General features: G+C 34.2%; 1 protein-coding gene across 1 annotated transcript; it reads right to left on the bottom strand.

Annotated features, from left to right (window-relative positions):
* Positions 1-204: 204 nt before the first annotated feature.
* Positions 205-3,633, bottom strand: LOC127107361 (uncharacterized). The gene is made up of 8 exons (XM_051044647.1): positions 3,354-3,633; positions 3,140-3,266; positions 2,972-3,047; positions 2,711-2,783; positions 2,517-2,612; positions 2,257-2,307; positions 991-1,353; positions 205-901 (listed from the first exon to the last, which is right to left on the bottom strand). The coding sequence occupies exons 1-8, from the start codon at positions 3,435-3,437 to the stop codon at positions 569-571; spliced, it is 1,203 nt and encodes a 400-aa protein (XP_050900604.1). The 5' UTR covers positions 3,438-3,633; the 3' UTR covers positions 205-568.
* Between the last annotated feature and the right edge of the window lie 10,655 nt (positions 3,634-14,288).

Raw genomic sequence — 14,288 nt, 5'->3', positions numbered from 1 at the left:
AGGTGCAACACTTAATCTTTTAAGTATTCATAGTGGTGGTTAAAAAATGAACTGAAATGGATGAGTGCATCAATTGAAAATTCTTTTAAAAAAAACAAAGCATTATGCTAGTGGTGGGTCCAATGGAACACAATGAAGCAAAAAGATGATGCACGGTTTAACTAGGAAAACAAAGTTTTGAACTAAAAAATAGCTCAACCATAGTAAAACTTTAACACGCTTATTGTTGTTGAAGTTTATACATGAAAATTTACAATTTCTAACCAGTTTCTTTACTATTGTTGTTGCAGTGAAACACTGTTGGTGCACGCATCAATGGACATGACCATTGTTTGGAGCACATAATTGACAGAGAGGTAAACAAATCTTGCAGATGGTTAACATCAACCTCATCACTATTCTGAAATTCAAGCTTCTGTTGCTTGCTTACACTCTAGGGAAAACCTTGAGTTGCACTCCCCATTTCTCCCTGAAGCAGCATGGTCCTAAAACTCACCCAAACACCTTGACTTGAATAATGTTTATCCAAGCAAACTTTCAAAAATGAAGTTGCTTGTTGAAAAAAATACTATGCATCTAATTGTACATTATATAAAGATTCTTGCATTCTCCAGTAAGGTAGCTGAAAATGAATTTGCTTGTTTAACTTCAACACATAATCTTCCCAAGCAGCAATAGCAGCCACTATTCCAGTCCAATTAGAGTAAATGGATCCATTTTCTTCCAAATTGGAAGGCCTTCTACAGAAAATTCTGGATGCGAGATCAACATCATTCAGAAGTACAGAATTAAGACCATTGATTTTTGCTATTTGCTCATCTGACAGTTTTACGACTTTGCAATCTATATTTGACATGTTGGTCTGCAAGGCAGATTCTTTCCAACAGAAAAATTGGACAACCTGCAACCGAAAAACGCGAATCAGAGAAATACCACAAACTTGATCTCTAAATATTAACAGAAAATGTAACCAAGGATTCCTAAAATTACCTGAAGCACATGCAAAATATTGGCAAATTCCTGGTCTAGCAACTCAGCTCCTCTCACCAAGTGCACTGGCTTTAGCATCAATTCAGAGACATCAGAGTCACAGCTGGTGTCTTGGGAAAAATATATGTCATATCCGAGAATATGCAGTCTGGCCCAACAAATATTAAAACCAAACTGGTCATTGGAAGCTTGGTCCTGAGAAAACCAGTACATATTACTCGATGCGGGCAAAGGTAGTAATGAACTAGCAATGTTTTTATACAATAGGTGTTGTGAAAGAAGTGAAACAAGCTTTGTATCTTCATCAGAGGAACCGTCACGGCTGAACCATAAAGCAAGTGTGAGTCTTTCCCCATCAGTTATCTGTCCAAGAGATAACTTCATATCAGAAAGATTAAAGTGGTAACCTCAAAGTAATAAATTAACAGCACTATATGAAATTTTGATCATTTCCTATTTGCTAATCATCAAAGGTGACCTAAATGACTCAATGATCTTCAATAATATGCCTTAAATGTTACATGCTAGGAGACCAGAAAGAAAGGCTCAAATGATAATGTTCTTCATAATCTGATCATATCAAGCATACCAAATAAGGGTAAAATATAGATTTTAAGAAATTTGTTTTTCCCTTTTTATTGAACAATTTTTCTTTATTAAAAAAATTAGATTTTAAGAAATGGCCTATATGAATCAATAGGAGTCCTCTCTGCGCAATACTAGTATAAACTAAAATTTGCCATGACCCGACACCCAAGTTCGTTTTTCATTATCAAAAAGTTGGGTCAGTGACAAATTGCTGAGGAAACAGTCCCGACATCAATTTGTGCTTACATGTTTTTTGAATAAGAATCATATAAGTTCTCTACTTGTTTTTTATTGATAGCAGCACACCGTGATGAAAAAACATAAATAATAAGATAATGCTATCTATCACCCATCAATTTCTTGCAGAAAGAGTAATCTACATTCATATCCGTGTCAGGAGTTTTTTTTAATAATAATGGTTATACTGTTTATGGTTAAGGTTTGTCATCGGTGTATAAGAAAACTCATTACATTGGGGAAATGAATTATTGGCATGTTATCAACTTTTGATTGAAGTAGACAGATGAAAGAAATGGTGAGTTGAGTATATAAGAAGCTGAATGACTAAGGAGTTAGGGAGTAAGGAAAAATATAAGCGTCTAATTTACAATGTTAAAATGGTAATGCCAATGATGTATAAATAGGTACAAGAAAGAAAGGGGTGCATTTGATTTATACCTCATCAACAGAATGAATATTCCGGTCGTCAGCCGTGTACATCACAACATCCTGAGAAAGAAAATAAACTAGAAAATCAATCATTCACAAGCTAAAAATGATAAGAACGGTGAAAAACTGTCCATTTCCAATTTGAAATATAGCTGAACACATTATATAACTCAAACTGAAATTTACAAAACATAATCTGACATCATAGGAATGCTAGCAGTAGATTAAGTTGCATTGAAAAAGCGATAAATTCATAAGAGAAAACTCACACCAGCAGCGGGAATAATTGTTGCCGGTTCACCATCTTGAAAGTGAAAGAGTCCACCATTGAAATCCTTTCCATACGTATTCAAATAACAAACTACCTTTCATAGGATTACCAGAAGGAAAACAAAAGCCAAGCATCAGCAAGAAGATAACAGAAAGTCAACGTCTAAAGAGAGTTACACTGAGTAACACTGACCGAAAAGTGACGTTGTTTAAGGTAAGGCCTATTATCATCACTATGCCATCCAATGCTCGCCCCTCTGCTCCAGCTGATTCATTCATGATATAATAGGACATAGAGCATCATTAAATAAGATGGTAAAAACAGCTTAATTAATAGCTTATAGCATAAACTTTATCACATAAGCGCTTATGTATAATCTATTTTGAAAACAAAAATTAAAATAAAGTCAAATTATTTACATAAGTTAAACAATGGAGTGAGGGTAGTACCAACCTGATTAAACCGGTGAATTCAATAAAGAGCTCAAACTCACATTTGAAAAACTCTTCTAATTTATCTTTCAACCTTTCTGTAATCAAATTGCAAAATAAACAAATGAGAGTGGTATTCTAGAAAACAATTAAAAAACGAAACTTGAAATTGTTAGGGTTAGTAACCAACCTCGGATTGGAATAAAAGGAATGATGAATTGCGAAGAGTTGGTGGCAATGAGATGTGAAAGAGTGGTGGAGAAGACATTTGGTCTGTAACCAACTGTACTGCTACACTTGTGAATGAATTCCAACTCCTTCAACAAAACAAAAACAGTTAGAATTGAAAATGGTGCATAGCATAAACCTAAGAGTAGTAAAGGAAAAGGAAGAAAGGAACAAACTGTGCATTCGTGAGGCGAGAGGAGATTGGGGAAGAAGATGCGTGGGTGGTGTTGGATTTGGGGTTCAAAATCAACCTCTGACATTTTTGATTTGGTGTTTGAACTTGAAGAGTTGGGCTTATTCCTTAAGCGGTCGCAGTTTGGTTCAACCTTGTCTTCTATTCGTGTTGCTGCTTCTTCCTTAGAAACAGTGCAATTCAATTCAACAAAGGAAAAATGGAATTATGTTCTTCACCGGTTTGTTTGTTTTAGATTTTAAGAAAACTATTAAGATCGCGCTAAGTTGATATATATATATATATATATTAATATATGAAGTTAGAGAAAGTTAGAGAAAAAAATGTTTTAAATGATTATTGTCTTTTAAATATTAATTTTATTAATTAGGTTGTAGTATTTGTCAATAAATAATAAACAAACTGAAGTTAACAAATAATGGATATGCACAATTAAACTTTAAAACTAAATGATGAGCTTTTTAACTTATTATCCCAATTAAATTTGACATCCTCTATATTTTTAAATTGTCAAAATTGTTTCTGATTAAAAATTAAATGAAATTTTCGTTTGAGATTTTTGATAGACAAAAACGAAATTTCTGTTACGAACAAAATTTTCGATAGTGTATTGTAAATTTTTGGTATGTTATAATTAATTCCGGAAATTGGAAATTTACTAGTTGATACCGGAAATTTCAACCAAAACGAAATTTTTGATGATGTTATTTGTTTGAAATTTTAAACGCTCAAGATTTTGCCGACAGTTTTGGATGTCTGTGATTGCACCGACACTTCTGTATGGTCCAAAGTAAATGCAAAGTTGTATAAATAGGGGGTGACCTGTTGTTTGATAAAAACATCTCAAAAAACACTTCTTCTTCAATTTTTGATTAAGACAAAAGTGTACTTCAATAGAGTTTCACCTTCCATGGAGGTCCGGCTTCCAGGTGGCACCACATCTCTCGCTGTCCCGACGTCCAAGTTGAATAAATTGTTTATCGATACCGAAAACAGAAAGGTGAGAAAGATCGAGTTTCGTGAAGATTGGATTGATACTGAAGGGATGGTGAAATACAACCTTATTGAGTTGAAGACAGATGAAGATGTGAAGGATATGTGGAGATCATTTCGTCGTAGGATAATAAAAGGACCGATCGAGTTAGATGCTAAGATTTCAAGGTCCGTCAACGACATAATGAAGATGATGAAACGTCCAAAATCATCTGGTAGTGTCTAGGCTTTCTTATTTATCACTGTTTTTTAAGTTATGATTAAGTTATGTAATCGTTTATCAAATGTTAGTTTATGTTGATGTTGCATGAATGGAAGATCAAAAATATTATCTAATAAAAAAGTTTCTGATGAAGATGTCTGAATAATATACAAATAATACAAATAATACATAAGATGTATAAATAGGCCCCCACGGGCTATGCGTGCATCCCGAAGGCTCAACATCAGAAGGCCCAACATCACCTGTATCCTCAACAGATGGGATGATGTGAGGGTGTGATACAGTAAGGTGCCACTCTTAGTAACCATCCTCACACTCCGAGGGATGCTAAACCTTAACTGCTAGATCTATAATGGCACGACCAAAGCCGATGAAGTTACTTTGAAACCATCAATCAATTTCCGCAGATGGTATATCTGAAATTGGTCGTGGGATACTCTGAACATAACCAAACTATCGCAGACACCTCTCAAGCAAGTGTCTAGAAACCATGGTTTTCCACCTTATATAACCTGAATATAATGAAGACTCCTCGAACTCACGGTGGACTTTATGATCAGTGTATGATGTATAGATGACACCATCTATAGTCAGCATATCGAGCCTTCTCCGGTACTCAGCAACACCACCCAGATGTGATTGTCTCCCCTTCTATCTCCTCGCCGTGAGGCACCTACTGGAGAATGTTGCACCCTCCTGTCACAAATGATGGGGAAATGCTCGTATATCCAACACTGATATCAAAACACAAACATAATAAATAAGAAATAAGAAATTTTATTCGTAACAATTAAATAAGAAATCAACAACAAATAATAATTTCAAATATTCTTGTAATAGACTCAAATAACCAGCAAGTTGTCTTGTCTCAAATACAGTCGCCACTCCAAGTGTTGTATACAGAATGGTCAATGCAACACACCCCATACCCAACTGATAACCTCGAGGCTACTGAACAGGCACACGATCGATCAATGGGTCCTCTAGGGAATCCTCCATCAATGTGCACAGAGGGCTCGGTAGAAGGAGTTGTAACCATTGTGTTAGCAGTAACAAATGGGACTGGATCAACAACAACAACATCTGGATGAATATTGAATTTGACATGGATTATTTTAAAATCCAAATAATAGATTTACATTGGCAAAACCGAAATATATTATATAAGATAAATATTTCAAAAAAATAAAATGAAAGAAACTTTGATGAAATTTATGACTCATATTACTTAAATTAAATGATTGTAGAGATATAAACATTAACTTCAACATCAAATATGAAAACTAAGTGACAAAACTAAAGAAAAACTTATCTTAAAACAAACATTTAAACATCTAAATGACATAGACAAATTATCCTAAACCCTCATACATTTCTTCCATCATTCCTCCAGCTTGGTTTTCTCACCAGCTTGACGTACAATATCGCTGAAGCAGAGTGGTAATGAAAAATCAAGACCGCAAACTTTATAGTTTTTGGATTTTGCATACTCGTACCAACCATTTTCAAGGTACATCTCTATATGTGATATGTTACCTTTAAGAATCTCATAATCATGGTACGTCATTTCGTCAAGGTCCGTCAAAGTTAGGACAGTTTGGTTCGCACGTAGACCCTTCTTAACAATCTCAGCTGGAAAATACAAAAATATTTGAATGTTCTGATAGTTTACTCATAATAAAAATAAAGAAAATAAAAGAAGAGATGTTGTTGATGGTTACAACGAGAGATGAAGAGAGATTCAAGGATCAGTGGTACTTGGACTCAGGATGCTCATCACACATGTCTTGAATGAAAGATTTTTGTCAACATAAAGCCCTTAATGAAGAACATGGCGAAATTTGCAAATGATAATACTCTAGCAGCTGAAGGTGTTGGTGATGTTCTGATTATGAGGAAAGATGGAAAAAGGTCAGTAATTTGAAATGTGTTTTACATACCAGGCATGAAGAGCAATTTTCTAAGCATAAGGCAGTTAGCCGAAAATAACTACAAGGTATTGATCAAGGACAAGATGATGAGAGTTCTCGACTCAAATGGGATGTTGATTTTAAAGGCTCTAATGTCTCAGAATAGAGCCTTTAAGATTGAGCTTAATATGATGGAGCATAAGTGCCTTGCAACAGCAGCCAACAGAGATGAATGGATATGGATTTATAGACTTGTCCATCTCAATTTCAAAGACATCAGAGATTTGAAGAGAAGAAATATGGTTTCGGGATTACCAGAAATCGACATTCCAAACGAAGTGTGTGAAGAATGTGTGCAGGCGAAGCATCACAAGAACAACTTCAGTAAGGATGCATGAAGCAAGTTGAAGGAAATTCTTGAAGTCATATACTCTGATGTATATGGTCCTATCCAGGTGGATTCGATTGGAGGTAACAGATACTTTGTTACATTCATAGATGATTTCAGTCGAAAACTGTGGGCTTACCTGACCAAGAAGAAAAGTAAAGTGATCGAGGTATTTTCCAAGTTTAAATCTATGGTCGAAAGACAAAGCAATCGAAAGCTTAAGATTCTGAGGACTGATGGTGGTGGAGAATATGTGTCGAAAGACTTCAACGCATTATGTGTGAAATAACGGATTATGCATGAGGTGGTGCCACCCTACACTCCACAGCAGAATGGAGTCGCGGAAAGGAAGAATATAACCATCATGAATATGGTGAGAAGTATGTCGAAAGGCAAGCATCTACCCAAAGAGTTATGGGGAGAAGCTGTGTCGACTGCAACATATATCCTGAATAGATGTCTGACGAAGAAGCTAGAAGGAATCACGCCAGAAGAATGTTGGTCTGGTGTCAAGCCTAGCATGAGTCATCTGAAGGTGTTTAGATCTATAGCACATAGACATATGCTAGATCAATTGAGAATAAAACTTGATTAGAAGTCGAGTCAGATGATCCCGATAGGATATCATTCGATTGGAGGATACAAGTTGTTCGACCCAATGAACAAGCAAGTGGTTATCAGTAGGGACATGATCATAAATGAGCTTAAGGAATTGGATTGGACTGAGAATGTTAAGAAGGATTAAGTAAGAATCTTATGTGATGAACCAACTAGTGAAGTCGAAAGAGAAGTTCGACAAGAAGTCAAAGGTGAAGCAAGCCCAAGTGGACCTCAAAGAACTAGACATATGCCTACAAGATTGCAAGAATGTGTGATTACATTAGATGATGTGGTAAATGAAGAAGGTGAGCTGGTACAATATGCTTTCTATGCAGATGTTGAACCAGTCAATGCAGTTGAGGCATTGAAAGATTCGAAGTGGGTGAAAGCAATGAATAAAGAAATGAAGTCAATCAAAGTCAACAACACTTGGTCACTTGTCGAATTTCCCCAAGATAAGAAGGCAATCAATGTGAAGTGGGTGTACAAGGTGAAGTTGAATCCCAAAGGAGAAGTGATTCCACACAAGGCGAGACTTATGGCGAAAGGATTTCTTCAGAAAGAAGGAATTAACTTTAACGAATTTTTTACACCTGTTGCTAGGATTGAAACAATCAGGTTGATTATTGGTGTAACAAACATGAACAACTGACAGATGTGCCAAATGGATGTGAAATGTGCATTCCTGAATGTTCCCTTAGAAGAATAAGTTTATGTTGCACAACCAGTTGGGTTTATGAAACTAGGCGAAGAAAGAAAGGTGTACAGGCTGCATAAAGCTCTGTATGGACTTAAACAAGCTCCAAGAGCTTAGAACAAGAAGATAGATGGATTTCAAAGGAAGAAGGAATTTGTGAAGTGCATAATTTGTAAAGCTCTATACTATGTCTCTATGTCGATGACTTGTTGATAACAGGTAGCTGCAAGAAGGAGATCGAATACTTCAAAGGTGATCTCAACAAGGAATTTGAAATGTCAGATCTGGGTGACATTTTGTATTTTCTTGGCATCGGATTCTACAATAGTGGTAGAGGTTTAATGATGCATCAAAGAAGGTATGCAAGCGAAATACTCAAGAGATTTAAGATGCAAGATTGCAACCCAACTTCGACTCCAGTTGAGCCCAGATTACAACTGTCGAAAGATTCAGATGAATATGATATCGACCCAACCCAATATAGAAGACTTATCGGGTCACTTCGATACCTTTGTCACACAAGGCCTGACTTAGCATATAATATAGGTATGGTGAGTATATTCATGCAGAAGTCAAAGATATCACATCTAGCAGCGGCGAAGAGGATACTAAGGTATCTGAAAGGAACTCTCGACTATAGCATTTTATTTCCTGCAGCCGATGAAGGAAAATAATGCAAACTAGTGGGATACACCGACTCAAGTTGGTGTAGTGATGTTGAGGATCGAAAATCTACACCTGGCTATGTGTTTATGTTAGGTGGTGCACCAGTTGCTTGGAGTTCGAGAAAGGAGCCAGTAGTGGCATTATCATCGTGTGAAGTAGAATACATAGATGTTTCCCTTTGTGCATGTCAAACAACGTAGATGGTGAATCTAGTTGAAGAGATAACAGCGAAGAGTCATGGAGTAATTACCATGAAGATCAACAACGTGTCAACTATCAATCTGGGGAAGAATCTGATAGTAAATGATCGAAGCAAGCACATCAAAATGAGATTACATTATCTTTAAGAGCAGGTAGCAGATGGGAAGATGAATTTGGAACACTATAAAACTGAGAATCAAATTGCAGACATCATGACGAAGGGAGTACATGTCGAAGTGTTCAAAAGAATAAGAGCTATGAAGAATGTAGATAGCTTAGAGAGAATGAATTAAGTGGTGTGTTGAATTGTAATTCCTTGTATCGAATAGCCTAGTGTGTCGAGTTGTATTATTGTGTCGAAGTGTCAAAGCATGTCGCTTCACACAAGATTTTGACTTAGGCCTATCTTTAATAATGTTAACTATTTCGGGCTTTTATAGTTTTGAGATCTGTCTTAGGGAGTAAGCTAACCTAAATCTATAAATAGAGGGAGTAACCCATATTCTTAAAATAACTCATAATATTGTATTCACAGAATTTTACAGTTGCAAAGTGAATAAAAAAGTTTTCCACAAATTGTGGGCAGAGAGAAAACTCTGCAAAAAATATTCTTCTTCTTCTCTAACGTTCTTTTCTTTCTTTCTCAATCATTATTTTCTTTTCATTGTCATTGTGTGACTGATAACAATCTTGTTCAACAAGACTAATAGAAATTCTTCATAGATTATGTTGGATTTCCAAAATAAAATAAAATTGCAATTCAATTAATAAACATCAAGATATGCACATATATAATACATAATCACTAACATAAACTTACATCTCAACTATATAAACAATAATACAAAGCGCATATTTCCTTGTGAAATTGTGTCTAAGTTTTAGTGGTTATAGTATCATCTAAAAATAATGTATATATAGATAAAGTAATGTATGATTCGTATACTACACTTAACCAGTTAAGGTCCTTTCAGAGTATATTTCGTGTCAAATTTTGTACACTTACATTATCTTTGTAATGAAATTATAAGCAAATCACTAACCGAGTTTCCTAATCACAAATTTCATCCTACCTCTTTTCTCACTATCCCATAAGATTTCTACATCTTAGGTTCTTATTGGACTTATTAACTTGTTCCCAACATCCAACACACCTACAAAATTCATAAATTACATTATACACGTTAACTATATCTTTAATCCTCTAATATTAAAAATATCAAACATGTAACATGCACATTCTTCATCCAACACTTATCAAGTTAACATTATCATGTATGCTTCATGATTGTTTGAAAATCAAAACATCAACCCTATTTTTACAGCCCTTAATCCCAAAATAATGAGGAATGAAGGAGGGGAATCCACTTTAGCAATTAATGATGATGATTCCATTCTATTTGCTCCATAAAATTCTAATTTCCAAGCTTGTTTTTCCATCCCTCCATGTACATGCAATTGATGTTGAAGCCCTTTCTCCTTCCCTTCCAATGTTCATTGCCTACAATTGTGGTATGGATGAATATGGTTGTTAGAGGGAAGCTAAATTAGTGTAGAGATGGAAGATTAGGATGGATGAGAATGGTTGTTTGAGAGCTTGATTTTGCTCTCTTTTTCTCACAAACGTCAATCTCCCTTAATCCAAAGGAAGCTCTCTTTTTCTCTCAAACGTCAATCTCCTTTAATCCAATTGCTTAGGGGCTTAATCAAACACAAAAGACCAAAATGCCCCTTGCACTTAATCAAAATTACTAAATGATCATTTGCTTCTAATTCATGGCTTAGGGGCTTAATGATTTTTCATAAATTTCCATTAATCTTACTTTACTTGATATATCATATTAGTCCTTGTAAAATAAATAAAATGCCCTTCATGCTAAATTGACCATTTTCCCCTTCATTTGAATTAGTGAAATTTAATATGTCATTTTCCCTTAATTTTAATTTAAATCGATCAAAAATTGTTAGAGTGTAATTAATTAATATGATAAGGAATATGATATATTAATCCTTGTTAAAAATTCATTTAACCCTTTACCGTCTTATTCTAATAATTCATGAAATAATCAAAACTCGTTTGGATTTGGATGATTTGGTCAGGATGTTACACTTACAATTAATTAACAATATAAAATATATTTACACTATTAGCACATACTAAATTAAATCCATAAATATGGAATACATGATATACCATGTTAATATCATTTGACACATTTAACATACCATGATAAATATAGTAAGATTTTGGATTTAGTCAAGTCTTTTGAAATTGGATAGAAGTCATTCCAAAAATTGCCAAGTTATCCATATTTGTCAATCAAAAGATGATGACCTTTTAGCAGGTATAACGATAACGTCAAAGTAATAATAAAAAGATTGTAATTTAACACAAAAATTATGTCATTGGTGTGCGAATCATTAATTCATAAACAACAATTTCTAATTACATATCCTAGTTAATTACAAAATTGAATACATTACCTAGATCAGATAAATAGACTAACGATCAGAAAACCCCTAATTATTTATATCGATTTGTACGCTCATAAGCGACAAAAACATTAAACACAAGAACAATTTAAATAAGATAATAACATTAAAAATACTCAACAAGTCTCAAACAGACATAAGATCCAATGGTGTAAAAATAAGGTTCATCTCAAAAAGATCTAATATGAAGAAAATTAGTTACTCATTGATAAATTTACAAATATCATGAGTTGATAAACATTCATCCTCAAAATCTATGAAAGAATTGCTCTCCAATGACTCCAATGTGTTCCAAAATCTCTTCTTGAATGTCCTTAGCCGTCACTTTCTCTCTAAAATTCAAAACCCTTAAAAAAGTGGCCAAAAGTAATTTTAAATAGAAATTTTGTGTCAGCCAAAAAGCGTGCAATCGCGCTGCGACAAGTCAATATCGTGTCGCGATGCAAGCATCATCGTGCTGTGACAAGATGCATTACGGGGCGCGAGAATTCCAGAAGTAAATCATTCATTTTCTTTCCTTTTTCTTCACAAATTTCACTAAGTCTTTGTTTCTTCCTTGCATTGGATATTTGCTCAATTCTTCACACTTTTACATAGTTTTTGGATTATTCTTCCGATTTCATCCGAATTTCCTTATAAAAATCACATAATTACGAGTGTCATTAAAAACTAAAAACTATAAAAGGGTCAGACAATGAGATCCATTATCCCTTCTTTTGTTTTACCTTGGTGCATAATTATTGGGCAAGAGTATTTCAAAACTGGGAGGTGAGGGAAATCTAGATCTCATCAAAGGCCCTAGAACATCCTTGGTTCCATATCACATTTTTTAGTTGATGACATCCTGATTTTTTGCAAAGGCACCACTTCAAATACGAAGACTCTCTCAAACCCCTTCCATAAGCATGCAAATATTTATGGTCAGTTGGTTAACCCTCAAAAGTCTTATATTTTCTAAGGCTCCGTCTCAAACCAAAGCCTTCAAAACATTGCTCATATGATTTGATTCAACATTGGTACATTGCCTTCATTTATTTAGGTGTCCCCGTATTCAAAGGTAGGCCCAAGAGCCATTTATTTCAATCCTTTGGCAGACAAAATTAAGGCTAAATTATCTGCCTGAAAAGCCTCTTTTTATCCATTCCAAGTAGAAATCAATTGGTCAATAGTGTAATTCAATTCCATTAATGCATAATGAAGCCTATCTTTTTCAATCCACAATAGGCCAAATCCTTACTTGGGTGAAGTTGATATGGAATAAGGCTATTCCACCCCTTAAATACCTTGTGGTATGGAGACTGATGCACAGTAAAATCTAACTGATGAGATTTTAATGGCTAGACGTTGTTGCATTGCCTCCATTTGTAAATTGTGCTATAAGTAACAAGAATAATCCATGCACACATTTATGTAGTGTCCATCTGATGTAGCCTTATGGAATGGGCTATCTAACTTGATCATTTATGTCATAAATCTCAGTTCGTTTACTGATACATTTGATGATTGTGACAAAGGTTAGCCTCCCCAATCAAAGTTGATAGTTCAGGCTACTATCATCAACATTTATGATGCTATCTGGTTCACATCATCACATCATCATACCGGATTTTGAGTCTTTGGTGGAATCATGTTTCATCTTTTGTTAGAGATGATTTTATTCACAATAAACTAGGCCTTCATACTCATCGTTTCTCTTAGTTGGGAGAGTTTGGTTTGGTCTTGTATCTCTCTTTTTATATATAATATTTGGTGTTTTTTTTTAATATATAATTGATGATTACAAAAAAAAAAATTATTAATTATAAAAAGTTAAAACACCAGGTAATTTTCTTTCTAATTTTCTTTCTGCTTACTAGTATTATGTTATGCTAATATTGTGATAATCTTAATACGATGAATTTGAAAAAAATTATTTAATTTCTATGTTGTTAGAAAATTTTGCGTGTTTGTGTGTTAAGTGAGAAAATTCTTTAAATCCCAAATCACTTAGTTTTTATTTCTTAGTTAACTTACTTTATTATATAAGAAATTCATATTTTTTCCGTCCAAAACATATCAAATTTTTTTTTGTTGAGTCTTTCCTTCCTCACTCTCATAATTTTGTGTCTTTCGAATTGTCGAAGCGCCAACGTCTTCCCATTTCTTTCTACTTGTTGAATTTTCTGAGTATTTTCTTGAATTCTCTTTAGAGAATTTAGTTAATTTCTCCTTGTTTGAGTTGAGAAATTACTAAGTATTAATTTTTGGATTCTTTTTGGAGAATTATTTGAATTTTTCTTGTTTGAGAAATTATTGAGTGATCAAATGACCATTCTTGAATTCTCTTTGGAGAATTATTGGAATTTCTTGGTTTGAGAAATTATTATGACTGATTGTTATATCATATAATACGAGTGGTATTTATACTATATTCAAATGGTCTTTGTACCATCAGAGGATGTATTTCTAGACCGATTATCTACCGTACAAGTAGTAATCGTACAATATAGAATTGTGTTGTTTTATCCTTGAGGCGTCGTGATAGTTAGACTGTTTTGCATATTTTTGGTTAGTGTCGCAAAAAGTTTTAAACAGAGCGACCTAGTCCACTACTTGACCCGGTAATTTCTTCAGTGGTGATTTTTTAAAACCGTAAAATAACAATTTTAAGACGTTCGAAAAACTACCATGGCTACCGAAGATGTTATTGATAATTATGCGACCGTTGTCTTTGACAAACCATTTAAGTTTGATGGTTCTCACTTCAA

Source organism: Lathyrus oleraceus, chromosome 7 (assembly GCF_024323335.1).
Source record: "Lathyrus oleraceus cultivar Zhongwan6 chromosome 7, CAAS_Psat_ZW6_1.0, whole genome shotgun sequence".
Lineage (NCBI taxonomy): Eukaryota > Viridiplantae > Streptophyta > Magnoliopsida > Fabales > Fabaceae > Lathyrus > Lathyrus oleraceus.
This window is presented reverse-complemented; position numbering and strand designations above follow the sequence as displayed.